Source organism: Aquarana catesbeiana, linkage group LG06 (assembly GCF_042186555.1).
Source record: "Aquarana catesbeiana isolate 2022-GZ linkage group LG06, ASM4218655v1, whole genome shotgun sequence".
Taxonomy (NCBI): Eukaryota; Metazoa; Chordata; class Amphibia; order Anura; family Ranidae; genus Aquarana; species Aquarana catesbeiana.
Window position 1 is genome coordinate 152,293,057 of NC_133329.1, and position 27,920 is coordinate 152,320,976.

Here is a 27,920-nt window from a genome sequence, read left to right on the forward strand (position 1 = left end):
ATTATTTAAGGTAGAATTAAAGGCCAACATTTTTTGTCATTTTGGATAGACTAAGGGAAGGGTATAATCCCTGTCAGTTTTTTGCAATCTGTGTCCTATTGGGGACATTTCCTGTCCCATAACCAAAACAGGAAGTGAGAGTAAATCCCTCCAAAGTAAGGGAATCCCTGGCTGCCACCAGGGTCCCAGAACCAGTGTCCCAATTGGAAAATGTCCTCTCTAGTCCTCTGTGATTTTCTTTCACTTTCAGTGATTAGGGTAAACAGGACAAATAATGAGGGTAAATCTCCCTAACGGGGGGCACGGACAGCAATAAAAAACAGACAGGTGTTCAACTTCCTTCTTTTTCTGGTGAAAAGTAAAAAAATGTTTTGCCTTTAGCCAGGGCTCAAAATTTAAAGTCCTGAGCTACTAGCCAGGCCTCAAGGGTTACTCACCAGTTGCCCCACCCAATCCCTACCCTGCCCCGCCCAGCCCCCAATTCAGCTCCTAAACACGCCCTCATAAATTATTAATGAAATGACACTTAAATGTTTTATGCAGAATTAAGTTATGAAAATAAATATTTACAACTTTATCAGTGACCATCAATGCAGCCTACCTGTGTCCATCAATGCCACTTCACCTGTGCCCAACAATGCAGCCTACCTGTGTACAACAATGCAGCCTACCTGTGCCCAACAATGCAGCCTACCTGTGTACAACAATGCAGCCTACCTGTGCCCAACAATGCAGCCTACCTGTGTCCAACAATGCAGCCTACCTGTGTACAACAATGCAGCCTCAGGGGTAGAGAAGGAAGCGCCACCTGAGTGTAGTATTAACAAATGATGTTTAATGACACCAGGTAAAAACACACTTACAGGATAAAAACATATAAAAGGCTCATCTGTATAGGTATGTGGTCCTCGGTGTTCCCTCTGATCCTGTGGTGGTGACGCTGCAGGGATGCTGGGCTGCAGAAGGTGGATTACCAGCCGGGAGCTCCTTCTGTGGCCATCAGGAAGAGAATAGGGGCCGGCGTGGAGCATGCGTGACGTCACAGGTCGTCCGTCCGCTTCAGGGTTCGGTATCCAGGGGAGGGATCGTCCAGGGAGGAGGGCTTGCAGGGAGGTTGAGAGAAGGCCTTCTCTCAACCTCCCTGCAAGCCCTCCTCCCTGGACGATCCCTCCCGGCTGGTAATCTACCTTTTGCAGCCCAGCATCCCTGCAGCGTCACCACCACAGGATCAGAGGGAACACTGAGGACCACATACCTATACAGATGAACCTTTTATATGTTTTTATCCTGTAAGTGTGTTTTTACCTGGTGTCATTAAACATCATTTGTTAATACTACACTCAGGTGGCGCTTCCTTCTCTACCCCTCTCTCATCCATCACAGAGCCAGCTCTCTGAGAACAGCAGCCGCCTAGCCTACCAGCCTACTTTAACCATTACATTACCGGTTACCACTTAACCCTTGAACTTCCAGCCTGTCCCCTAGGGACTAAGTTGCTCAGCCCTTTATATCTCCTATTATATATGGACTTGTGTGTTTGCGCTTACAGTTACCAATACTCTGTTCAACAATGCAGCCTCACCTGTGCCCATCAATGCTACTTCACCTGTGTCCATCAATGCAGCCTACCTGTGTCCATCAATGCAGCCTACCTGTGCAGGGGAAGAGAGAAGAGGAATAGGATTGCCGGCCGGATCATCAGAGCGTAGAACAGCTTTCATTTCAATTGCCATGTGTTCCCCACGCTCGCTGTCACATACAGTTCCGCCTCCTGGACCAGAGACTTTGATATACGTTGCACGGCCCGGGATTGGATGGGTGATCTGTCTATCAAAGTACCCTGGCCAGGAGGCGGGGCTGTATGTGACAGCGAGTTCTGGGAACACACGGCAACTGAAATGAAAGCTGCTACATTAATGTTCCGTGGTCTGATGATCCAGCCGGCTCTCTCTTCCTCTGAGCGATCACTGACAGAAGAGCCCCCATTCAATCCCACCTGCCGGCATTGCTCGCCTCCCCCGGCTCCCAGGCAGCCCGTGCTTGCCAGCCCTCATTTTCCACTCACAAAATGCGAGTAGGCAAGTGGAAAATTTGAGGGCTGCTTTAGCTATACTTTAAGAACAAGCAGTAAAAGCACAATAAAACAATCCCCAACTGACCTCTGTAGCTACAGATATTGTTGAGAAATGCATCTTACGTTTACAACAGAAGCACTGAAACCTTAGCTATTTCCCTGTTACTTTCTCTTGCGCCATAAACTTGGCATCTTGTCAGCCCTCCAATGTAAACACACAACGGGTGTTTCTAAGCTTTTGGAGACTGCCTGAAATCCTAATTTAGAGTCTTTACCTTGATTTTTTAGGATCTCTAGTAATGAATTACTTCACAGTACATGCAGCTAGGGAGGGGGGTGAAGGCTGGTTTTAAAGTTATTTTGCTTGCTTGTTAAGAATTAATAAATAATTTAATATCCATGGTCTGGATGATGCCAAGGAAATAATGACTTTTTACAGGCTTCTGGCATCTATTTTGCATTACTTTACTTATAGAATAAATGAAAATTCTATAAAACAAATGTTCTTACTGCTACGTAAAGTGACACTTAACAATATCCTTATTCTACAAAAATAATCCATCCACATCCACTACTTAATCACATCATCCACTACTTAACCATATCCTGTAATCTATTTTTCATGAAATTTCTGTGTTTTTCTGTCTTCTAAAGTCTTCTGTGAGTTCCTGAACCTCTCCTTTTCCTCCTCAGTTCCATTTGATTGGAACAAGCAATGAACGTTAGTGGGGGTCATATGCAGGCTACACATCCCACAGTCCCTAGTACTTTGTCCATCTCAAGAGAGAGTGGCTACATTCCTACATACAGTGGTAATATGGAGAATGAATGTAGCCATCATCTAACAGGAAGTCAGATAACCCAGCAGCAAAAAAAATAATAATAATAATAGTTTGGAGGAGACTGAGCGCAATAGAAGGTATTTTTGAGTTAAGAATACATACTTTTTTTTTATTTGGAGTTCAGTGTAACTAATGGAGCTCAAGATGTATACATAGGACTGCCTTGTAAGAAAATACGGTTAATTCAGTGATGGCTACCTTAGAGGAAACATACTGATGTAGACCAAAATTGTGTGTAGGTACACTGCTGTGGCAATTTTGGAAGGCTGTAATGTCTTAAATGGATACTGACTTTCTGAAAGTGCAGCTCATTGGCAATTATTTTTCTAGTTTTGGTAGAGCGAGGAAGGATAAAAACTCATGCATTTTTTACTACTATCCAGAGCTCAGTTAAAGAGATTTCCCTCAATTCTGTCCGGATGACAACTGTTTCAGCAGACAGGAAATGTTAGAAAGCCTGCGAAAAGCACAGAGAAAAAAAAAAATCACATTACAAGCTTTGTAGCCTTCCCCTACTCTATTAAAGAAAATCATTTTATTTTCTCTCTGCGTTGCTATTGAAGAAATTTCCTTACTTCCTGTTGGATGAGACACTGGAAAGAAAAGGAAAAAAAAAATCTATCAATAGGAGCCCTGGATAGCAATAAAAATCTGACAGGGGTTCTAATCCTACCTTATTCTATCGAAAACGAAGAAAACACATTTTGACTGGACATACACTTAAAAAACATATTCTAAAAGGGATTGAAAATATTACATTTGTATAAGTGTTTTTGAATAAGTCAGTGATTAGTAGTATGTAAGTTGGTGGGGCGAGTAGTGTCATTTACTGGTATAGGTGCTCTTTTGACATTGCAGAGCTTGTGATGGCAGTGCACTATGGTTCAAACCTTTGGGCATACTACTGAAAAATAAAAGGACATTTACAAAAAGCCATATACCTTCTCTGGACCAAACTCAATAAAATACTGCGCCAATTTCAAAGCAGCAACAGCATCCTCTGAGGGACTGTGACCAACCAAATCTTCACTCTGAATGTCGCTCCTGTGAATACAATGAGATTAAATAGAAGAAGGACAGTCTGTATTCTTTACACTTAAGCTGCTATTACTGCACATAGTTGATGTCCACATCCTGTCATGCTCCTTGTCTACTATACCTTGACCTATGACAATTTTGTTTAACATGGTCAGCATTGAATCAAATAAAGTAAACCTGGCACAAGCAAGAGCTATTTCAACTGAAAAATCAAAAAGGAAAAAGGTTATGGGGGTAAAGTTACTAAAGGCAAATTGGCTGTTCATTTTGCAAGAGAATTTCCCTTAGCTTTAGTTAATGAGAAGATACTCTGACTTCCATTATTCAATCCAATGTGCAAGCAAAGATTTTTATTTTTATTTTTTTGCATATGATTGGGTATTCTTTGAAAAGTCACCACATTCACTAAATAAAGGGAAAGTTTGCTTTCAAAGTGAACAGCCTATTTGCCATTAGTAAATCGACCCATATTTGTCAAAATATTCAGCAAATCCAGAGGACGTGTCAGTTTACCAATGCATACACATTTTAACTGGCATATCTTGTTTACTACTTTTGTAAGTTTTGTTTTCAATTCGGTAAAGCTTTTATTACATTCATCGACAAATGTTATCACATGCATAGTGTAGATTTTTTTGGTGTTGTATATGAAAATGTCAACTCTAAAGACCAACCCCATCAGTTTTTATATGCTAAAATTCCTCTACCTTTTGGATGGAGTTAACTGTGAGGTTTCACAAGGTGTCCAATTAGGAAATTAGAGATAGAGTAATTTAAATTGTTTTCATCAGATAAAATACCAATTCAAGAGAAAGAAAGGCATTCAGAGGTAAAATTATTTAGTATGAAAAATGAAATCCAAATCCACGCCTATGAAATACTGTATTTATCGGCGTATAACACGCACTTTTTTCCCCTTAAAATCAGGGGAAAATCGTGGGTGCGTGTTATGATTGGGTATTCTTTGGTCACAGCCAGCCGATCCCCACTGACTGTGAGGGGGAGAGGAGCGAGTGCCGCAGAAAAACACATAGCCGAGTGTACTGTGTACTCGGCTAGGCTCAGCTCCGCTCGTAATCACGCCCAGTCCCGGTATTGGACCTGTGTTATGTCCATCATAGCAGCCGGGCCAAGGGGCGGGACTACGAGAGGAGACCCGAGAGGAGCCGAGCCTAGCTGAGTACACAGTACACTCGGCTATGTGTATTTCAGCTGCGCTAATTTTAAACGAGCAAGGCTGCAATGACACTGGGCAAGGCTGCAATCAGGCTGGGCAAGGCTGCAATGACACTGGGCAAGGCTGCAATCAGACTGGGCAAGGCTGCAATCAGACTGAGCAATGCTGCAATGACACTGGGCAAGGCTGCAATCAGACTGAGCAATGCTGCAATGACACTGGGCAAGGCTGCAATCAGACTGGGCAAGGCTGCAGATGGACACTGATCATTCTGCAATGATGTACAAGGCTGCAGATGGACAATGATAAGGCTGCATTGATGTTTGTAAGTTTTTTTCCTTAAAATTCCCTCCTAAACTTGGGGTGCGTGTTATACGCCGGCGCGTGTTATACGCCGGCGCGTGTTATACACCGATAAATGCGGTATTTTTCAGTATGACCTGAATGTTTTGATGAGAATATTGTGTGATAACATGACAAAAACAATCAAGTACTAAAGTGACATTCATTACATTAAGCATTAATAATCGCTGACACAAAATGTTGTAATAGTAATGTTGAAATGCAGTATGATTTCTTACTTTGAAATATAAGCATATCCTCAGTCAATCCCTGTAGCTGCAGCTGCTGTTTTTTGGCTCTTTATAACAGACAGCAGGGACATTAATACATCACCTTCTTGCTGATAACAAACGTGAAAGAACACATCCCTGCGCACCCTTTAAGACATGTATGATCCGGATAGGGAGCTGGACACTGCATGGTGTAGACTTTCGCTATGCAGTCTGCCTATCAGTTGCTTGATTACATTCTCAGACCTGCTTCTTGAACAGTAATCAAGCAACTGATCAGCACAGCTAAAGTCTGCACCATCCAGAAACCAGCATGGAGGAACAAACTAATCTAAAGGGATGCCAAGGACGTGCTATTTTTACTCAAGCTCATCCCTGATCATCACTTACACTCTCTGTTCTCAGTGTATTTGAATATGTGAGTAACAAAGGGAGATACTGAGAGAGCAGAATTTATTGTAGACACAGGTATTAGGGAAACGGATGCAGGCAGGGATCTCTAGAATGACTCAAAGATATTTATGGGTATTAATTGCCTACAGCATTTTAAAGAAACAAGATGACACAATTGTGAATTAAAATTTTAGGGAGATATGCATTTTTTGTTTTTTTATTTAGGTTAAGCTTTAACTCGTGTTGTGTACTTAATTTTACCCCAAAGACAGCGTAAGTCACATGAAAAGTGAAAACCTTCTTATAACTTCTGATCTAGAGCTGCTGATCTTTTGGATGTGCATTTCTTTATCATATGTTTGGTTTCAATTACCCAGGCTTCTGACAAATGTACTTTAACTAAATAAAAGGTAATTTCTCCTAAATTCTTAGTGCTATTTAAAGTGAAATAAAGAACACATTGATTCTTATTATATTCAAAATTAATTAGAAAACACAACAGAGGGCAGTGTCTAATAAATCTAGATTCAAGTACATACTGTAATACTGCTTGGGCCAAGAATTTTAATCTAAACTTCCTTCCAAAATCTCGAGCAAAAAGTAGTGATGTGTCGATAACATTTGGATGTATCATCTGTAAAAACACAATGAGCATTACAAATGGTGGATTACACAAGATCTTCATATATTAGCCACCTTCAATCACTACTCACCTGCAAAGCTCGGAGGTCATTATTTAAGGAGTGACCCACCAATACAGCATCTTTGGGTAGAATCTCTTTCAGTTTATCCTGGGCATTCTTTAACTTTGTTTTTACTGGAAGAAGCATCTTTTTTGTAATCCCAGAGAACCTGTATGACACAAACATATGGGTTCTTTTGCTGTATACAGTTATGAAAAATTGTACCCATGGTTACCATTACAGAAACAAATCAAGAATCATAATGAGCAGGTACATAGTTACATACTGTAGTTAATCTGGTTGAAAAAGGACACAAGTTCATCCAGTTCAACCAATATACAAATAAAAAAACCTCTATTTACACTATCCAAAACCCACAGCTGATTCAAAGGAAAGCAAAAAAAAAAAAAATAATAATAATAAAATGATCCATTTTGCTCCAGCAGGAGAAAAAAATCCTTCCTGATCCACCCATTTAGGAAAGAATCCAGGACTTTTCTTATAAACACTGTTGCACTGCATCAATGTGTTTAGACAGTATTACTGTGATTAAAACACATTAAATATAACACAATTATTACTGATAACCTTATCAGTTTTTTTGTGATGATCATTTGATTTTTAAATGTTTTTATGGAATGAAATGTATCAATATGGCCAGCCCAGGACAACCCTCCTACTACCAGGATACTTCAGTTTTGTTTTTTTTTAATGAAAGCATTTTTAATTGACAAGGAAGAAAAAAAAAGTGCTTGTACATTATTAAGTTGGAAGACATAGATGTCAACCATCAACACTTGCACTGAACATGGAATATAGGACAAGGTACAGAGCATCACATCATATGTAAAGAATATCCAAAACTTTTTTTTTTGGAAAAAAAAAAAAAAAAAACATAGAGCAAAACAAAATAAGACAAAACAGCCTGAGTTTATTGTGGTGAGGTTTAGTCAGAAGTTTCCTTTGTCTACTCTCAGATGCGCAACAGAGATATTCACAAACTCGGGCTGTAACCATGATAACTCTAAGTGGTCTTATAATTGTAATAACCTATCCATCGCTAATTGTGGTGGGGCAAGACTTGAGTTATCAAGCCAACTTTGCCAAATGAGGTTAAATTTGTTTACCGCTTTTCTATGGCGTAAGCCAACTGCTCTCTAAGTAGAAGAGAATTAACATAGGCAATCCACTGTGCCCTAGAAGGCACAGTGGGCGCCAACCAAAATCGGGAGATTGGCTTTCTAGCTAGATATAATAACTTGGACAGGATACCAGAGTTTTGTAGCAAAGTGGTACTGAAAGCATGATTATAAACACAAAGGGGTGGGACCCGTGTCTCAATAGATTTCAAGAAAAAGGATTATGCTATAAGAACAAAAAATCTAATTTTCTTTCTCATCCACTGAGGGACACAGGAATCCTTTCACCTTTATAACATCCGAAAGCAGTCCGAATAAACGGCAAGGAGTCCAAGAAAACAACAGACAACTGGGAACTGCCTGATGCTCAAAAAGGACCTTACACTCAAAGCTGGATAAGATCAGGTCACAATGTCCACCTGTCAGAGAATGTGTGAACATAAGCTCAGGTGGCAACCTTGCAAATCTCAAAAACAGTTGCTGGATGTCAAAAAGCCCAGGAAGCACTCACAGATTCAGTAGAGCGTGCCTTGACAGGAAAGGTGGAACCTGATCCTTGAGACCATAAGAATCCACCTAGACCCTTGTCAATCTGTCTCTGAAACAGAAAAGAAAAGTCAAAAACCTGGTTAAGAAGAGAATACATCCCATGGAGAAATTCCTAAGGTGGAAGCCCTGAGACTCACACCACACATATGCCATCCAAGTTTGATGATAAACCCTGAAAAGCTTTGAGAGACTTTCTAGCTTTCAGCATCATAGGAATCACAGACACAGAGATGCCTTTGCCTCTTGGGCTGTAACAGCAATGCTGTTAAAATCAGCGACCATAAAACAGGATGGCAATGAGGATCAACGGAATGGCCTCAGTCTCCTTCCTATGAAGTAGACAGGGAAGAAGTACTCACAAGACAGCTGGTTGGAGGTGAGGTTTGGATGGTCAGAAGTCCCTCTTGGCAGGCAGCGGAAATGGATCGAAGAGCGGCGTTCCATGTGGCTTTTTGCAAACATGTGTAGCAATGGGAAGATGCTTCCTCAATGCTACAGTGAGGGAAAAAATGTGTTTGAACCCCTGCTCGTTTTGAATGTTTGCCCACTGACAAATAAACGATCAGTCTATAATGTTAATTGTAGGATTATTAGGATATTATTAACAGTGAGAGACAGAATAACAAAAATATCCAGAAAAACATATTTCAATAAAATTATCAATTGATTTGCATTTTAAATATTTGATCCCCTATCATTTGGCAAGATTTCTGGCTCCCAGGTGTCTTCTATACAGGCAACGAGCTGAGATTAGGTGCACTCTCTTAAAGGGAGTGCTCCTGATCTCAGCTTGTTACCTGTATAAAAGACACCTGTCCACAGAAGCAATCAATCAATCAGATTCCAATCTCTCCACCATGGCCAAGACCAAAGAGCTGTCCAAGGATGTCAGGGAAAAGATTGTAGACCTACACAAGGCTGAAATGGGCTACAAGACCATCGCCAAGCAGCTTGGTGAGAGGGTGACAACAGTTGGTGCGATTATTCGCAAGTGGAAGAAACACAAAATAACTGTCAATCTCCCTCGGTCTGGGGCTCCATGCAAGATCTCACCTTGTGGAGTTTCAATGATCATGAGGACAGTGAGGAATCAGCCCAAAACTACACGGAATAATCTTGTCAATGATCTCAAGGCAGCTGGGACCATAGTCACCAAGAAAACAATTGGTAGCACACTATGCCGTGAAGGACTGAAATCCTGCAACACCCGCAAGAAAGCACATGTACAGGCCAGTCTGAAGTTTGCTAATGAACATATGAATGGTTCAGAGGAGAACTGGGTGAAAGTGCTGTGGTCAGATGAGACCAAAATCGAGCTTTTTGGCATCAACTCAACTTGCCGTGTTTGGAGGAGGAGCAATGCTGCCTATGACCCCAAGAACACCATCCCCACCTTCAAACATAGAGATGGAAACATTATGCTTTGGGGGTGTTTTTCTGCTAAGGGTACAGGAGAACTTCACCGTATCAAAAGGGAGGATGGACGGGGCCATGTACTGTCAAATCATGGGTGAGAACCTCCTTCCCTCAGCCAGGGCATTGAAAATGGGGGGTGGATGGGTACTCCAACATGACAATGATGCAAAACACACAGCCAAGGCTCAAGAAGAAGCACATTAATGTCCTAGCCAGTCTCCAGATTTTAATTCCATAGAAAATATGTGGAGGGAGCTGAAGGTTCAAGTTACAAAACATCAGCCTCGAAACCTTAATGACTTAGAGAGGATCTGCATGCAAAGAGGAGTGGGACAAAATCCCTCCTGAGATGTGTGCAAACCTGTTGGCCAACTACAAGAAGCATCTGTGATTGCAAACAAGGGTTTTGCCACCAAGTACTAAGTCATGTTTTGCGAAGGGATCAAATACATAATTCACTCATTAAAATGCAAATCAATTCATAATTTTTGAAATGCATTTTTCTGGATTTTTTTGTTGTTATTCTGTCTCTCACTGTGAAAATAAACCTACCATTAAAATTATAGACTGATCATTTCTTTGTCAGTGGGCAAATGTACAAAATCAGTAGGGGATCAAATACTTTTTTCCCCTCACTGTACATGGCAGGAAAGAGAGAGCAGAGTTGGTATGTGACATACCATCCAACGGATGATGCCAACACTAATGCCGCGTACACACGGTCTGACTTTTCAGCTACAAAAGTCTGACAGCCCGTCCGACAGACTTTCGACAGACTTTTGGCAGACTTTTGGCAGACTTTCTAATGACCGTACTTGCCTACACACGATCACACCAAAGTCCGACGGATTCGTACGTGATGACGTACACCGGACTAAAAAAAGGAAGTTGATAGCCAATAGCCAATAGCTGCCCTAGCGTGGGTTTTTGTCTGTCGGACTAGCATACAGATGAGCGGATTTCTGGGTCCGGCGGAGTTACGACGTAAAGATTTGAAGCATGTTCCAAATCTAAAGTCCGTCAGATTTGCGACTGGAAAAGTCCGCTGAAGGTCCGGTGAAGCCCACACAGGATCGAATTGTCCGCCGAATTTGGTTCGTCGGCCAACTCCGGTCAAAAAGTCCGACCGTGTGTATGCGGCATTAGCCCCATAGCGATAACTTCTTCTGCAGCAAAGCCTGTCACAATGGGGAATAAAAGGAGACCTAATTAATTCTCTTCACAGACCGGCAAACTTTGTAGCAAAGCCAGCGGCTCTGAACCTGGAAAGCGCTCTGCAGATAACTTCTACCAGAAAGTCTGGAAAGCACCTTATGCAGAACCCAGTGCCCAAAGGTCACTTTAGAGTTTACTTGCAAATTTTCAGCCTAGCGGGGTCCAGACATGGTAATCTAAAATCAAGGCTAAAACACAACTACACGGGATAACTGCAATCAACGAGACAAAGCTCCAGCAGTGATGCAGAGATGAGTCCTGATTTAAGAAAAGAATTGAAGAACAAAAAACAGGATTCTAGAACTAAATAAGTTAGTCTTTTACAAAGTACAGCTGAAATACAGGCATACCCCACTTTTAAGTACACAATGGGGTTTATTTACTAAAGCTGGAAAGTGCAAAATCAGGCTCAGACGGGACATTGTTACTGCGACCCGGGCAATTCAAATGCAGCTCCGTGACACACGGAGATCGCCGCTCTGATTCGGGAACTGGCAGGCTACATGACGGGCACTGGCAAGCTGCATGATGGGCACAGGTGAGGCTGCATCTCATAGGCACAGGCAGGCTGCATCTTATGGGCACATGTGGGCTGCATGACAGGCACTGGTGAGGCTGCATAGATCTCTTGTATCGTGTCCGCAGTCTCTGACCCTCTCCTGTACTATGTCCGCAGTCTCTGACCATCTCCTCTACCATGTCCGCAGTCTCTGACCATCATCTCTACCATGTCCGCAGTCTCTGACCATCATCTGTACAATGTCCCCAGTCTCTGACCATCTCCTGTACCATGTCCCCAGTCTATGACCATCTCCTGTACCGTGTCCGCAGTCTCTGACCATCTCCTCTACCGTGTCCGCAGTCTCTGACCATCTCCTGTACCATGTCCCCAGTGTCTGACCATCACCTGTACCATGTCCCCAGTCTCTAACCATCTCTTGTAATGTGTCTGCAGTCTCTGACCATCTCCTGTACCATGTCCCCAGTCTCCGACCATCTCCTGTAATGTGTCTGCAGTCTCTGACAATCTCCTGTACCATGTCCCTAGTCTCTGACAATCTCCTGTACCATGTCCCCAGTCTCTGACCATCTCCTGTACCGTGTCCGCAGTCTCTGACCATCTCCTCTACCATGTCCGCAGTCTCTGACCATCTCCTGTAATGTGTCTGCAGTCTCTGACAATCTCCTATATCATGTCCCTAGTCTCTGACAATCTCCTGTACCATGTCACTACTCTCTGACAATCTCCTGTACCATGTTCCTAGTCTCTGACAATCTCCTGTACCATGTCCCCAGTCTCTGACCATCTCCTGTACTGTGTCCCCAGTCTCTGATAATCTCCTGTACCGTGTCCGCAGTCTCTGACCATCTCCTCTACCATGTCTGCAGTCTCTGACCATCTCCTGTAATGTGTCTGCAGTCTCTGACAATCTCCTGTACCATGTCCCTAGTCTCTGACAATCTCCTGTACCATGTCACTAGTTTCTGACAATCTCCTGTACCATGTCCCTAGTCTCTGACAATCTCCTGTACCATGTCCCTAGTCTCTGACAATCTCCTGTACCATGTCCCTAGTCTCTGACAATCTCCTGTACCATGTCCCTAGTCTCTGACAATCTCCTGTACCATGTCCCCAGTCTCTGACCATCTCCTATACCGTGTCCCCAGTCTCTGACCATCTCCTATACCATGTCCCTAGTCTATGACAATCTCCTGTACCGTGTCCCCAGTCTCTGACCATCTCCTGTACTGTGTCCCCAGTCTCTGACCATCTCCTATACCATGTCCCCAGTCTCTGACCATCTCCTGTATAAAAATATTTTTAAAAACAGTTACTTTCTGTATCGGTGCTGTTTCGGTATCGGTTTATCGGGATCAAGAAAGATTTATTTTCTGTATCGGTTTCGGCACCAAAAAACCCATTTGGTGCATCCCTAGTATATATTTTACAATACTTTTTTAAAAAATGTACCTATAACATTCATCAAGAGGATTTGGGATTCAGAAAGGAGAAAGCAAAGCAACACACAACCGAGACAAAAGGTGTGCGCAGCCTAGTGCATTAGGGTGCGCACCCCAAAGCTCAAAACACACATACCTTTCTCTGCAGCTTCAGTTGCACGGGGCAGTGAATTAATGGGAAGGGCTCTGTGCTGAGTGGCTTCATGTTTTTTCACAAACTGGAGAATAGTAAACACAGTTTACTATGCTTCAGTTATTAATGGACACAGTGAGCGAGTGTGTTTACTGTGTTTATTTAGAAAAGGAAGGGCCCGGTAAATTACATATTTACTTGCCCCTTCCCCTGCTCTCCATCCTGAAACATCCCCCTCAGTAGCTGGGGGGAGATGAGAGAAGAGGAGAGGAGAGAAGCCAGCAAACTTTTGACCAGCAGTGTATATAAACACAGTTCCTATCGAAAATATTCACCTGCTTTAATTTTAGTGATTTATTGATTCCCAGTACATTTAAATTTTCTTTCTTTGACACAGATTACCACGACAAAATGAAAACAGATTTCAACAAGATGATTTAAATTATTACAATGAAAAAATGCAAAATAAGTGACTGCATAAGTATACATTCCTTTTAAGTTGTTTTTTTTTACTTCTAATTTAGTATACAGCAATGTTTATATACATATCAATATATCAATTTTGGAATATAACTAGGAATTATTTTAGCCACTTATTGTAATATAAATTTAGAGATCATCTGACAGATAAAAATACCTGGTTAGGTAGTTTTTAATGGGATTGTCAGGCACTACTAGTTCGTCCATAACACAGCAACCACTGGCATTCACCAAGGAGACTCTGGTCAGCTCGCTCCCTCGAGTAGTCAAACACTGCAAATAGAGTTAGTCATATGTCAGTTTCAGAAAAATGTCTCTTATGACGTGTACACACGAGCGGAATGACCGACAGAAAAAGTCAGACGGAAGCTTTTCATCGTATATTCCGATTGTGTGTATGCCCCATCGGACTTTTTACATCGAAAATTCAGACGGACCTAGAAAGAGAACATGTTCTAAATTTTTCCAACGGAACCAATTCCTATCGGGAAAACCGCTCGTCTGTATGCTGTTCCGATGGACCAAAAATTATGCATGCTCTGAAGCAAGTAAAAGACGGAAGCTATTGGCTATTGAACTTCCGTTTTCTAGTCTCGTCGTACGTGTTGTACATCACCGCGTTCTGGACGGTCGGAATTTGGTGTGACCGTGTGTATGCAAGACAGCTTGAGCGGAATTCCGTCGGAACTCCGTCGTAAAAACCTTCAGAGTTTATTCCAACAGGAAAACCAGTCGTGTGTACAGGGCATTAAAGTTACTAAACCTGAGAACGAAAAGTTAATATATTCTAGGTTAGCAGCCCTTAGATGTAACGGTTGCAATAGTTTTCAAGGGCAGAAAAAAAATTCTGTACATCCTAACAGAAATTCACTATCCATGTAATTTTCTGTGTACTGAACTGAAATCTCAAACAACGTTAACAGCATTTCCAGCTATCTTCTGTAGACTACAAAACCCATCCTCCCTATATAATTGAGATGAGAAGAGAGGAAGGGGTTTGTAGTCCACATTAGGACAGCAGCCTAGGGTTATCGGCTGCTCCTCCATAGATACAGTGCAGTGAGTAAGCAATGGTCACCCAACGACAGAAGTGTGTTACTGGCAGAATTACCAGGTCAAAATAAAAGGGAAAAAAGCTTTAATAAGCTTTAATGCAGCCACCACATTTAAAGCAGAGTTCCACTCAAAAATGTAAGTACTCATGACTCATGCCACATTTGGCATGTAATTTTTTTTTTTTTTAGTTTTCACAGTTACCAAGCTCCCACTTCCTCTCCTGGCACCGGAAGGAAGTTCACCTCTCTCCCCTTGCTCCCTGCAATCTTCTGGGACACGTCATAGGTCCCAGAAGATTGCCCGGCCATTCATAATGCACAGTGCGCACCCCGGCTGTGAAGCCACAGCCGTGGGTCCACACTTGCAATGCCGGCACCGCAGAGAAGAGGGGGAGAGAAGTGAGGCTTCGGGCGGCTGCATCGCTGGACTGTGGGACAGGTGAGTGTTTGTTTATTAAAAGTCAGCAGCTACACTTTTTGTAGCTGCTGACTTTTAAAAATAAGTGGAACTCCGCTTTAAGGACTGCTAAGCTGTCATATATTACATTTTTGTTTTATAGTTTAGATCTGCTTTAACATCATATTTAGTGGACACACACATTTAGTGATCCCAGAGACAAAGTTAAGCCTGCCATACATGGATAGACCGGCTGGTTCAGCAGGGACCAGACGAATTTCGATCCATGTGTGGGCAGGCTGGTTGTAGACAAGTTTTTGGAAATCGGCTGTGCTGATCAGTGTATTGTGACTCCGGGGAAGTCTCCCTGCTGTCAGAATACAAAGGCTCCGCCAGAGGGATTCCCTCATCCAACCTGGTGGCTGAACAAAAGAAAATGGCGTATGTATGGCCAGCCTTAGTAAATAATGTTAATACCAACTGAGTAATACAAGTCATAAAATGTTCCTATACAGGCATAAGTGCTAGTGGCAAACTACAATGCACAAATCTACTGCCATAATTGATAACTAGTTAAACAGCAGTAGAGGCAACAGTGTATATAGTAGTAATAGGTAGTAGTAATAGGGGTATGAACCAATCAGGATGCACAGTTCCATATTTACTTGTATTTGGTGGTTTTGTCACTTACCATTTCACAGTCCAACCCAAATAATGGACTACTGTCAGTAGGGTCTTCCATGCAGTTGGAGTGTACATAGTTTTCTGTATCTGGGGAGCCTGCAAAGAATATAGGTAGATCATATAACATACAACAAAACAAATGAATGCATAAATCAGTAGCTAATAAGACCAATACAGGGCTCAGTGGACTAATTTAAAGCAGACCTCCCCCCTAAAGTATATGTTATGTTGCCCTGCCTCCTTCCTCTCTTACAAATGGAAATAAAAAACACATTTAATTGTTGCCATTTATTTATTATTTAGCATTTTTCACCTAGGTGAGAATTAGGTTTTTGTCCCCTGCTCCCCTGAGTGTGCGCAGGTGTGCCACAAGGCTTTGGATCCCTAGTGAGGCCTGAGGCAACTCTACACACACGTGGGTTCCCCCAAACATCTGCACACATGAGGTTTCCCATGCATGCGCAATGACAACTATTAGAGAAGTCCCAAATCTTCACTGTGTTAGCACATGCATGGAAAATCGCCTACGCGTGCACAGATGTGCTGAACGGCTCTACCGGCACCTAAAGGATGGGCAGAGCCTTCTGGCATATCTGCCCATGTGCTATAATGGCGGCGCTGTGGATAGGGGGGCCGATCCACTACAGAGGGGACTGCAGTTGCTTTTTAAGGAGATGTCCACAACAGAAAAATATAAAGTTTTGTAAGCAGCTATTATTTTTTAGGCACAAAACCTCACTCCTGGGACTTGTCAGGCCATAATTTATAAGATACCAATTTAAAAATCCAATGGAAATAAGGGAATTCAAGTACTTTAGGAGGTGGATTCAATGTTCAAGCTACACTCTAGTGTGAGTACACACGTGACATACATACAGTATACATGAATTGTTTTACATGCCAAAGAAGTTCTAATTGTGTTCAGCCAGTCTTGTGATTCAGGCACCCTAAACAGACACCATAATCAAGTTGGTGATCCCAGTTTTTACTGATACAATTAGGCAATATAGCTTGGTTACCAACCTTCCCCCACTCTTTGAATGGACAGTAAAGGAGAAATAACACAGTAAGCATGTTATCCATATATATTAACGGTATAATTTAGGATAACATATGTCCATGTTGGCACTGAGTGCTGACCCTTTCTCACCCAGTTTCATCTGATAAGTGACTACAGTTACAATGGCTGCTGTTTGAAGAGAGATAGCGGACACAATGGGGAACTCCCAGTTCAATTTGCAAGATCCTCGGTCAGGTGCTCAGGCTCAGTGTGTCCTTACACACCACAACACAAACAAGTAAAACGATTGAGCCTGCAACTCTGTAGTCCATATAGTGATTTTAATATTTTTTAATGGTTGGTTGGTTACATGAAATGACAAACAAAATACCTGACGCGTTTCGGCAACAGTCTTAGTCGCAGCTAAGAGTCAGCAACACACTAATGAAGCCATCCCTCCACTCTCCACATGTTCAGTTCTAGTCTGTATCAGTGCTGGCCTTCACTCTCTGTAATTATGCTGCTGTGCTACAATTAAGTCCGTGGTGGGTGAACCACATTAGAGGAGACAGTCTGTGGATTGGAATGTCCATGTTTGCTGGATTGAATCAATAAAGCTTTGTTTAAGAGTGATCTCATTGAAGTGTGGCCACTTTGTTGTTTGGAGAACACTGCACAGGGAATCACACACAAGAATCTGATTTAGGTCATTATATTAGTTATATTTAAGATGTTTTTGAGGCCTAAATTTAGTCAAAAATGTTTTAAATAAAACAGCACAAGGGACATTACTTACAGTCAATGCTAAGTGCCCCTTGTGCTGATGAGTACAGATTTTGTTGAAATCTTACATTCTCTGACCCCCCATCCCCCGACTGTAATTTCCAATGCCACTAGGGTTAATAGAGTCAAGGGACCGGTCACAGGAGCTTATCATCATCGAGTGTCATTGCCCTTTCCACCCACCTCCTCTATTCAGAGAAGCTCTACTATAACTTCAATGAATAAAAGGGGCTCTATGAATGGAGGAAGGGCAGATTAATGAATGGCCCATTTCCTCCATTCACAGATTATTTTTGATTTATGTTCATGCATGTATTATGTACACTGGAACTGGATTTGATGATGTTTAGGGGTGAAGACTGACCTACACATGGATAATCATTTGTCCTCATCTCTTCCTCAGAAAGTAGATACCTTGTCAGGCAATGCCTTTCCTTTCCATATTTTCGTAGGATGGGGTTACATGCCAGGTTACATTTGGTTGCTGAAGAACTATTGAGCTTGTTAATTGGATCTAGAAGAAAGAAAGTTTTGGTTAATCAAATATGGTTAACACTATAAGTTAGTCATATCTAGCAATATACATCTCATCAAGAGGAATGCCAGGCAGTTTGAAACGTGACAACTCACGCCAACATGGTTTTCCTAGGTTTGGACAGAGAGGTGAAGTGTAAAAACCACTGGAGAACCTTCCCTTTACTTCCTGTCCCAGAGAAAAAAACACAGGAAATCTCTCCAAATTTAGGGAAATCTCACTTTCTAAAGTTGTTATAGGAATAGATGTAGCCCATTGGAATAACTTCCATGTTCTTCAAAGGCTTCTGGAGACAAAGTCACGGTCATGTGATTACTTCCTATTACCAACAACAGGTAATCCATAACAAGAAGCAACACTGCTGTGTTTGGCTAGGGCAACGGTATAGATTCCTGAAGTCTCTGCAGTTTATTGTGCTTGTTCCATATGTGTTTATGACCTTCTCTAAACATGAGGTAGGAAGATGTAGGTGAACTGAGGGAAGTCATAGGAATGAAAAAAAACACTTCTCATCTAAGAAAAGACTGTATGCACTTGATGTTCAGAGTACTTTAGGAATGGTTATATAAACAAAAGGACACTGACACATTTAAAGTGGAACCCCAATCAGATATAAAAGTGACAAATTAATGCCGCTCTGTATCCATGCATGAATCACATTTTTCATATAAGCAGTGAAAGTACATGTATTTGATTTGGACTCTGGCAACTTGTAAAGTTGGGCTTAGACTGGGAGAGGCAGCACCAAAGAAGCAGACAGTTGTGCTGCAGTGCGCATGTGCTAACAAGGAGCATGCCGATAGTAGGAACAAGCGACAGAGAAAAGAGCTCATCGTTCTGCTGCTTCTCAATGAAAGTATAAAAAAAGTTAAAAAAAGGCATTTTTTTTCTTTAGTTTTGGATAGAGTGGGGAGAATATGGAAACAAGGTGGAGCAACTTAGCTATGCACAAAAATATAGGATTGGGGTGCAGAAAAATTACAGAAGGTGCTCTAGAAAAGCCTTTTTCAATCAGGGTGACTTGGGGTTTCTTCAGGGGTGCCTTGGCAAAATGCCTAAAAATTGCCCAAAAATGTATACAAGCCAGCGGGTGGATCAAGCCTGCCTTTAAGTTACACTTGGACATAGTTTTTTATTGTGCACCATTTCAACCTACCAGCCACCGGCGGCCTAACAACCAGTGATCTCATCTGTGTTAATAAGAAAAGTGTTGATTGCCTGCACAGCATCTTTGTTTGTCCTTCCCCTGCCCCTCTCTGTCAACCCTGGGGTCACATTAGCTGAGTGATAGAGAGAAACTGAGGGAGAGGAGAAGCACTGGAATACTAGTGGTACTAGTGTGCAAAAGTGTATTTGCTTTGGAAGAATAAAATCACCTCTAACGTTGGGTGTCCTACGTGCGTTGATGCTGCTGCATAATGTAAAACTATTAGAATCGTTTTTTTTTTTATTTTAAAATGGTGTGTCTTGAGATTTTCCATAATTTTAAAGAGTATCTTGACTGAAAAAAGGTTAAGAAAACACTACTCTAGACTGATGAGTTAAAATGTGAAATATTTGGCTGTAGCGGGAGGCAATTTAATCGTAAAGGGCTGGAGAGCTGTACAATAATGAGTGTCTGCAGGCAACAGTGAAGCATGGTGGAGGTTCATTGCAAGTTTGGGGTTGCATTTCTGCAAATGGAGTTGAGGATTTGGTCAGAATCAATGGTATTCTCAAAGCTGAGAAATACAAGCATATACTCTTCCATCATGCCATACCATAAGGGAGGTGTGTGATTGGCCCCAAATTTATTCTGCAGCAGGACATTGATCCCAAATATACAGCCAAAGTCATTAAGAACCATCTTGTAAAGAAGAACAAGAAGTCCTGAAAGGGATGGTTTGGCCCCCACAGAGCCCTGATCTCAACATAATGGAGTCAGGCTGGGATTACATGAAGCAACAGAAGGATTTGAGGCAGCCTACATGCACAGAAGATCTGTGGTTAGTTCTCTAAGATGTTTGGAACAACCTACCTGCTGAGTTCCTTCAAAAACTGTGTGCAAGTGTACCTAGAAGAACTGATGCTGTTTTGAAGGCAAAGGGTGGTCACACCAAATATTGATTTGGATTTCTCTTCTGTTCATTTTCTTTTCATTTTAAATTGATACATATACTATTAAACACTTCTATTTCTGAAAAGCATTCTTGATTTACAGCATTTTTTTCACAGCGTCTAATGCCGCGTACACGCGATCAGACTTTACGGCATATTTGGTCCGGCAGACTTTGACAGACTTTACGACGGACTTTCCGAATGAACGGACTTGCCTACACACGATCAACAAAGTCCGATGGATTTGTACGTGATGAAGTACGACCAGACTAAAACAAGGAAGTTCATAGCCAGTAGCCCATAGCTGCCCTAGCGTCGGTTTTTGTCCGTCGGACTAGCATACAGACGAGCGGACTTTTCGACCGGACTCGAGTCCATCGAATAGATTTGAAACATGGTTCAAATCTAAGTCCGTCAAACTTTTGAGAAAACAAAGTCCGCTGGAGCCCACACATGATCGAATTGTCCGACGAAATCCGGTACGCCGGACCAAGTATGCCGTAAAGTCCGGTCGTGTGTACGCGGCATAAGACTTTTGCACAGTACTGTAATGTGTATACATACTTAATTACACAGTTAGTCAGGTTGAAAAAAGACACAAGTCCATCTAATTCAACCAATAACCCTGTGCATGAAAAACTCCTAGGAGAAGATCATTTTTTATAATGTTTGGGATTATTACAGCACGCCTTACCATTCAACCTACTGTGCAAATTATTTGAACCGGCCTGTGCTTCTGTGCTGGCTTTGTCCTCATCAAGGTCCAGCCCAACAAGGGAAGAAATAAAGTCAGTGGAAGGAGGTGGCAAGCTGAACCTCTTTACGGTGATACAAGTGGAAAGAAAATGAAAACAGTTTAAAATCTCTGGATTGTTCTTGTTATATTTGCCTTGTATGTGAGAGAACAGTTTATTCCAATCACACATTATCATAAAATATCCTGTACAGTTATACAGTTGTTGTTTTTTTCACCTATTACACCCACTGAAATTAAGGAAAAAAGTGCTGAATAAAACATTGGCACAAAGTGTGAAAGATTGCCACAAACCCTACATAAACGTATGGAAAAAACTGTAGTATGCACAGCACTAAATACAACTCAGGTTACCTTTGGTGTTATACTAGTCACAACCATACTACTACATCAGTGTTTCTCAAGCTGTGTGCCGCAGGAGATTTTCAGGTGTGCCGTTAGAGCTGCATGATTCTGGCTAAAATGAGAATCACGATTTTTTTGCTTAGAATAAAGATCACTCATGATTCTCGTGGCGTAACATCATCTTTCGCATTATAAAATAAATTGGGCTAACTTTACTGTTTACTTTTTATTCTCTAGGGTCTCTGCTAAAATAAATATAAATATATATATATATATATATATATATATATATATATATATATATATATATATAATGTTTGGGGGTTCCAAGTAATTTAATGGCAAAAAAATCAAAAAATACAGATTTTAACTTGTAAGCAACAAGTGTCAGAAAAAGGTTTAGTCTTTAAGTGGTTAAACTGCTCTCATTTACAGACCGAAGTTCATCCCTTTGATCTAAAGAACTACATGTTACAATGTTTCTCTTTATCTCCCATGTTGTGATAAATTTGGCAGGCTGCCTGGATTTTGTTTTGTTTTTGTGAGCTGTCAGAAGTGAGCAGAGAACTCTCTGCACTTGTTATATAGAATCAGGAAATGCTTTTTTAAGCTCATGAGGAGAGTTGAATCGTGATCTCGATTCTTTAATGATTAATCGTGCAGTTCTTTGTGCTGTGGGATATTTCGGGTAGCCATCAGCAAATACGGCAGTCTGCAAGGGTTGGAGCGCAGCGTGACACACAGTGCCTGCCGGAAAGTGGATCACCGGGAGGAAATGACGCATTTTCAGAGCATGCGCAATAGAATCCCATACTAGAGAGGCCGCAATATTCCTTTCTCCTTTTTAAAGAAAGCGCAAGCCCTGAACCTGTGTACCAACCTCTGTCTGTACCAGCTTCTCCAGAATCACAAAAGCACCTTCTACAGTAAGTATGTCTGTATTATTAACAAACTGCGCAACATTAGGCCCCAGACAGAACCCTGGCAATAAAAATGAATTGACTATTATGCTATTTTTCTGACTTAACCAAGTTTATTTTACCTCAAGATAACTTTATGATCAAAACATCCAATATACAAATCTATATAACAATATACCATTTATTTCTTTGCATGAAATAAATATTTAAAGAAAACCATTATTCCTCAAAAATTGGTAGTTCTTTATCGTACATCACAGGACACAGAGCTATAGTTATTAACTTACTGGGTATATAGGCAACTTCAGGTGATGGACACTGGTATACCCAGTACAGGAAGTTCACTCCCTATATAACCCCCTCCTCCTTCCAGGAGTACCTCATTTTTTTCGCCAGTGTCTAAGGTGTTGGTCACGAATGAAGATGTGCTCTGAAGAGCTCCAAGCTGGAGGGATCCCATGCTGGATTTAAACAGCCTCCATAGACCGGATCCATCCAAAGTGCCACTAAGGCCAAGGTGGATGGTACCCGGGCCTCGCATAAGAAGAACAAGGTTTTTCCTGTAACGCCTCTCTTTGTAGGGCTGGACCCCAGGACCCAGGACTTTTTTGGTCATGCTACATTTCCTAAAGTTTTCCTGAGGGGTGCTATACAGGTCCAAGGCAGTGGACCCCCTATAATAGGCACCCAGTCCTTGAAGGTTTGCTAACGCAGCCCGCCATGATGGGTGAAGTTTGCATCTGTCTGTTACAGCAGTATCCTGCAGCGAGGAAAAGGTAAGGGAAGAAGCCTAGGAACTGTAAAAAGTCCACCTATGCTTTTTTCTTACATAAGTAAAAATGTTGTCATGCCTAAAATGTCCACTAGAGGGAGTAAATGCATACCTTAGTACGTTGCTTCTCAGTCAGCTCAGATGTCCCAGCTAAACAGCACGTGTGGTCTCAGCAAGCCAGGGGGGATTCCTCATCCAGAACATTTCCCCCCTGGGGGAGAGAGGTACAACTGAAGCTTGTATTCCCTCCCAATTCTCCCGCCACCCCCCCCCCCACCCCCGCGGCGGCGGCAGCTGCTTTTTTCATTTAGAGTTTTCTATTTCCCCACAGAAGGCTTTTTAAAGACCTCCCTTGCCTCCCCTCTCGCACAAAGAGCGTGTCAGCCGTCCGCGCATGCACGGACTAGGGCTAATTAAAAACACAGGAGGGACGTTGATTGACGGAGGGGATGTGGCTAAGACGCGGCACCGTGTGCAGGACATAAGTACATAAGGAGCACGTTGCGCAGGCGCTGGGGACAGAGACAGACGCTCACAGCTGCAGCGGACACACAGAACACAAGAGTGCTGGGGACACGTAAGGGATGCAGGCATTTCCAGTACAGGAAATAACATTTGATAACAACTAAAAGCTGAACTTTATTAGCATTTTCTTTTGCTAAACTATTTTGCTCAGCAAGTTGTGCATTTACTTAGTGCCTCTGTTTTTTTGTGCTCAGCACTATGGCTCTCTAGACACCCCAAAGGTACCAAAAATCCCACCCCCAGGCACTGGGAACTCCAGTCGTGTCTCCACACTGTCATCCTCACCTGAGATACCAGATATGGCAAGTCAGGGTGAGTCATTGGGACCAATTGGTGGTGCAACTGCTTCTCACACTTCAGCCCCTGTATACGTGACTGAAGTTGCATTTTCCTCCGCCCTCCAGGGCCTAGAAGGAAAATGAGCAACTTTAATCGCATCCGCTATCCAAAAGGATAGGAAGCGTGTTAGATCCCCCTCCCCCACCTCAGACCCCTTACCAAGGGAACAGTGGGTAGAGGATGAGGGGTTACCCTCAGGGGATCAGGAAGAAGGGCAAACCGATTACTCCTCTGCAGAGGAAACAACGGTAGATGAACCTTTTTCAGCCTTGCAATCTGAAGAAATTGCTGATACAATCTCTTACAGCTACCTCTAGCAGAGTCAGTAGATAGTTCTCTTTCTTCTTTAGGTTCCTTAAAACCTTCACAATCTTTTCATGCGTTTCCTGTACATGCATTATTAGAAAAGCTTATTTATACTGAATGGGATCACCCAGATAAGCATTTTCTCCCTCCAAAGAGATTCACAGCACTCTATCCCATGGAGGAGAAATTCACCAAAAGATGGAAGGTACCAGCAGTTGACGCTGCGATTTCCAGTGTGATTCAGGACATATGGGTCATCTCCACGGTGTCTCTAGGATACAAATTAGAATTTGTATTTGTCCTCGTTTTCTGAGATCAAACGTTCCCAAAGATCCAGGAAAAGGCAATCTCCGTTTCAGGCATTAGACCGATTACTAGCTCAGGGGGTGATCATACAGATCCCCACAGAAGAGCAAGGTTTGGGGTTTTATTCAAACCTCTTTACGGTACCAGAATCGAATGGAGATGTCAGACCCATTCTAAATTTAAAAAATCTAAATCAGTTCCTGAAGATCCTCTCCTTTCGCATGGAGTCGATCAGTTCAGTAGCTCCTATCCTACAAAGAGGAGAACTTCTGGCGTCTATTGACATCAGGGATGCATATCTGCATGTCCCTATATTTCCCGCTCACCAAAGGTTTCTGCGGTTGGAAGTAGAACAGCAGCACTTTCAGTTTGTAGCCTTGCCCTTTGGGCTAGCCGCAGCACCCCGGGTGTTCACAAAAGTAATGGCCCCACCTCTAGCCAGGGTAAGGGCACAGGGCATAACAGTCTGGGCGTACCTAGACGATCTATTGCTAAAAGACCAATCGGTGGCTCGTTTGGAGCAAAGTGTACGCATTACAACCAATTACCTGAAAAGTCTGGGTTGGGTTCTCAACCTAGAGAAGTCTTCCTTAAAACCACTAAAAAAGCTAGAGTATTTGGGTCTGATCATAGATACAGCTCAGAAAAAGGTGTTCTTGCCTAAGGCAAAAGTCAACTCCATAAGAGAGTTGGTGCGGATGGTCAGGTTGAAAGGAGATCCCTCCATTCGCCTTTGCATGAGGTTGTTAGGAAAGATGGTGGCTTCATTCTAAGCAGTCCCCTATGCCTAGTTCCATTCGAGACTGTTGCAAAACAGTATTCTATCTGCTTGGAAAAAAACGATCCAAGCTTTAGACTTGCCAATGCGACTGTCCCCAAGGGTGTCCCAAAGCCTCAATTGGTGGTTACTAACCCAGAATCTGCTGAAAGGAAACTCCTTCAAACCAGTTATCTGGAAAGTGGTAGCGACAGATGCCAGGCTTTTAGGCTGGGGAGCAGTACTAGAGAAGACAACAGAAGTCCAGGAACAGTGGTGAAGAACCGAAAGAGCCTTGCCCATCAATATCCTCGAGATTCGGGCAGTGCATCTGGCTCTGAAGGCCTGGACTTCCAGGTTACGGGATTGTCCTGTCAGGATCCAATCCGACAATGCCACAGCGGTGGCCTATATCAAACACCAAGGGGGCACCAAGAGTCTTGCAGCCCAGACAGAAGTGAACCATATTCTAACTTGGGCAGAAAGGAATGTCCGTGCCGGTCGGCAGTCTTCATTCCGGGAGTAGAGAATCGGCAGGTGGACTACCTGAGTCGCCAGCAGTTATTCCCAGGGGTATGGTCTCTTCACCCCGACATTTTTCAGGCTGTTTTCCAAAGATGGGGGACTCCGAACGTAGATCTTCTAGCATCCAGATTCAACATGAATTTTGTCAACTTTGTATCCAGGACAAGGGATCCACTCGCATGCGGAACAGATGCGTTGGTGACCCCGTGGGACCAGTTCTCACTGATCTATGCATTTCCCCCTATTCAGTTGCTGCCTCAACTTCTTTGCAGGATCAAGCTGGAAAGAAATCTGGTAATTCTGGTAGCACCAGCATGGCCCAGAAGGTCATGGCATGCAGAAATCGTAAAGATGGCGGTGGGGGATCCATGGTCCCTTCCACTACGGCCAGACCTGCTCTCACAGGGACCGATATTCCATCCTACCTTACGAATGCTAAATTTAAACGGCTCGGCTATTGAAACCCACATTCTGAAGAAACGTGGGCTTTCCGGGTCAGTTATCTCTACTTTAATTAAAGCAAAGATGCCAGCTTCCAGAACTATATATTATAGAGTCTGGAGGGCTTATGTTTCCTGGTGTGAATCCAAGGGTTGGCACCCTCGGAGATATATCATAGGCAGAATTCTTGCCTTTCTACAATTAGGGGTAGAGATGAAGTTGGCCTTGAGTACTATTAAAGGCCAAGTCTCAGCTTTATCAGTCTTATTTCAAAGACCACTTGCTACATATTCTTTGGTCCGGGGTTTTATGCAAGGGGTGATGTGGATTAATCCGCCAGTTAGATCACCTTTAAACCCTTGGGACTTGAACTTCGTTTTGTCAGTGTTAGAAAAACAGCCATTTGAACCGATACAGCATATTCCCTTAGTCCTTCTGACAAGGAAGCTGGTGTTCTTGGTTGCTATATCCTCAGCAAGGAGGGTTTCGGAATTGGCTGCTCTTTCTTGTAAAGAGCCATACTTGATTATTCATGAGGACAGAGTGGTGTTACGCCCTCGTCCAGATTTTTTGCTAAAAGTGGTCTCAGGTTTTCACCTGAACCAAGATATTGTCCTGCCATCGTTTTTTCCAAAACCATGTTCCAGGGAAGAAAAGTCACTACATTGTCTTGATGTGGTGAGAGCGGTCAAAGTCTATTTAAAGACGACTGCTCAGATTCGGAAGACTGATGTCTTATTTATTCTGCCAGAGGGTCCTAAGAAAGGACAGGCAGCGTCGAAATCCACTGTCGCTAAGTGGATTCAGCAAATTCAGACTTATGATTTAAGGGATAAGATTCCCCCTTTTCAAGTCAAGGCGCACTCTACTAGGTCGGTTAGTGCTTTTCGGGCAGAGCGTCACCAGGCCTCCATGGCTCAGATCTGTAAAGCCGCAACTTGGTCTTCAGTACATATTCACCAAATTTTATCAGCTGTATGTGAGGAGGCATGAGGATATCGCCTTCGGGCGCAGTGTGCTGCAGGCAGCAGTATAAGTCCTCAAGTCTGGGGGTACCCTGCGGGTTGTCTCTCCCTCTCCTCAAATAGCATTGCTATGGGATGTCCCATTAAGTTAATAACTATGGCTCTGTGTCCCATGATGTACAATAAAGAAAATAGGATTTTTATAACAGCTTACCTGTAAAAATCCTTTTCTTGGAGTACATCATGGGACACAAAGGTCCCTCCCCTCTTTTGGGATTTATATATATTGCTTTGCTACAAAAACCGAGGTACTCCTGGAAGGAAGAGGGGTTATATAGGGAGTGAACTTCCTGTATTGGGTATACCAGTGTCCATCACCTGAAGGTGCCTATATACCCATTAAGTTAATAACTATGGCTCTGTGTCCCATGATGTACTCCAAGAAAAGGATTTTACAGGTAAGCTGTTATAAAAATCCTATTTTTATCTCCACCTCAAATTGCTCCATTTTCTGCCCCTCTCAACAGACATTTTAAACACCCTGACAACTTTGTAGGAATCTAGCTGTATTATAGGAAGTAAAAATCTGTTGCTAATCCTTGTGAACTGAACCTCGCTTCAATCTGATTTGCTCCCGAAAACAGTCACATCCTTCGAATTAAAATTTAAATATATATATGTAAAAATAAATAGGTTCATCACCACAAAAATTGTTAAATCTTTTCAGTTGTGCAAAAATTT

General features: G+C 42.5%; 1 protein-coding gene across 3 annotated transcripts in view; it reads right to left on the reverse strand.

The window, feature by feature from the left end:
* REXO5 (RNA exonuclease 5) overlaps positions 1-27,920 on the reverse strand; it is a 100,029-nt gene that overhangs the window by 59,171 nt on the left and 12,938 nt on the right. For 2 of the 3 annotated variants that reach the window (XR_012235013.1, XM_073591063.1), the window contains exons 5-11: positions 20,919-21,042; positions 17,957-18,106; positions 15,817-15,905; positions 13,831-13,946; positions 6,810-6,948; positions 6,636-6,730; positions 3,858-3,960 (exon numbers count right to left, since the gene is read on the reverse strand). Coding sequence is in view for 2 of the 3 variants with exons in the window: in XM_073591063.1 (XP_073447164.1) it covers positions 3,858-3,960; positions 6,636-6,730; positions 6,810-6,948; positions 13,831-13,946; positions 15,817-15,905; positions 17,957-18,106; positions 20,919-21,042 (816 nt within the window). In the remaining variant the exon portion in view is untranslated. The remainder of the gene's footprint in view (positions 1-3,857; positions 3,961-6,635; positions 6,731-6,809; positions 6,949-13,830; positions 13,947-15,816; positions 15,906-17,956; positions 18,107-20,918; positions 21,043-27,920) is intronic. The other variant, XM_073591065.1, reaches the window with a different exon arrangement.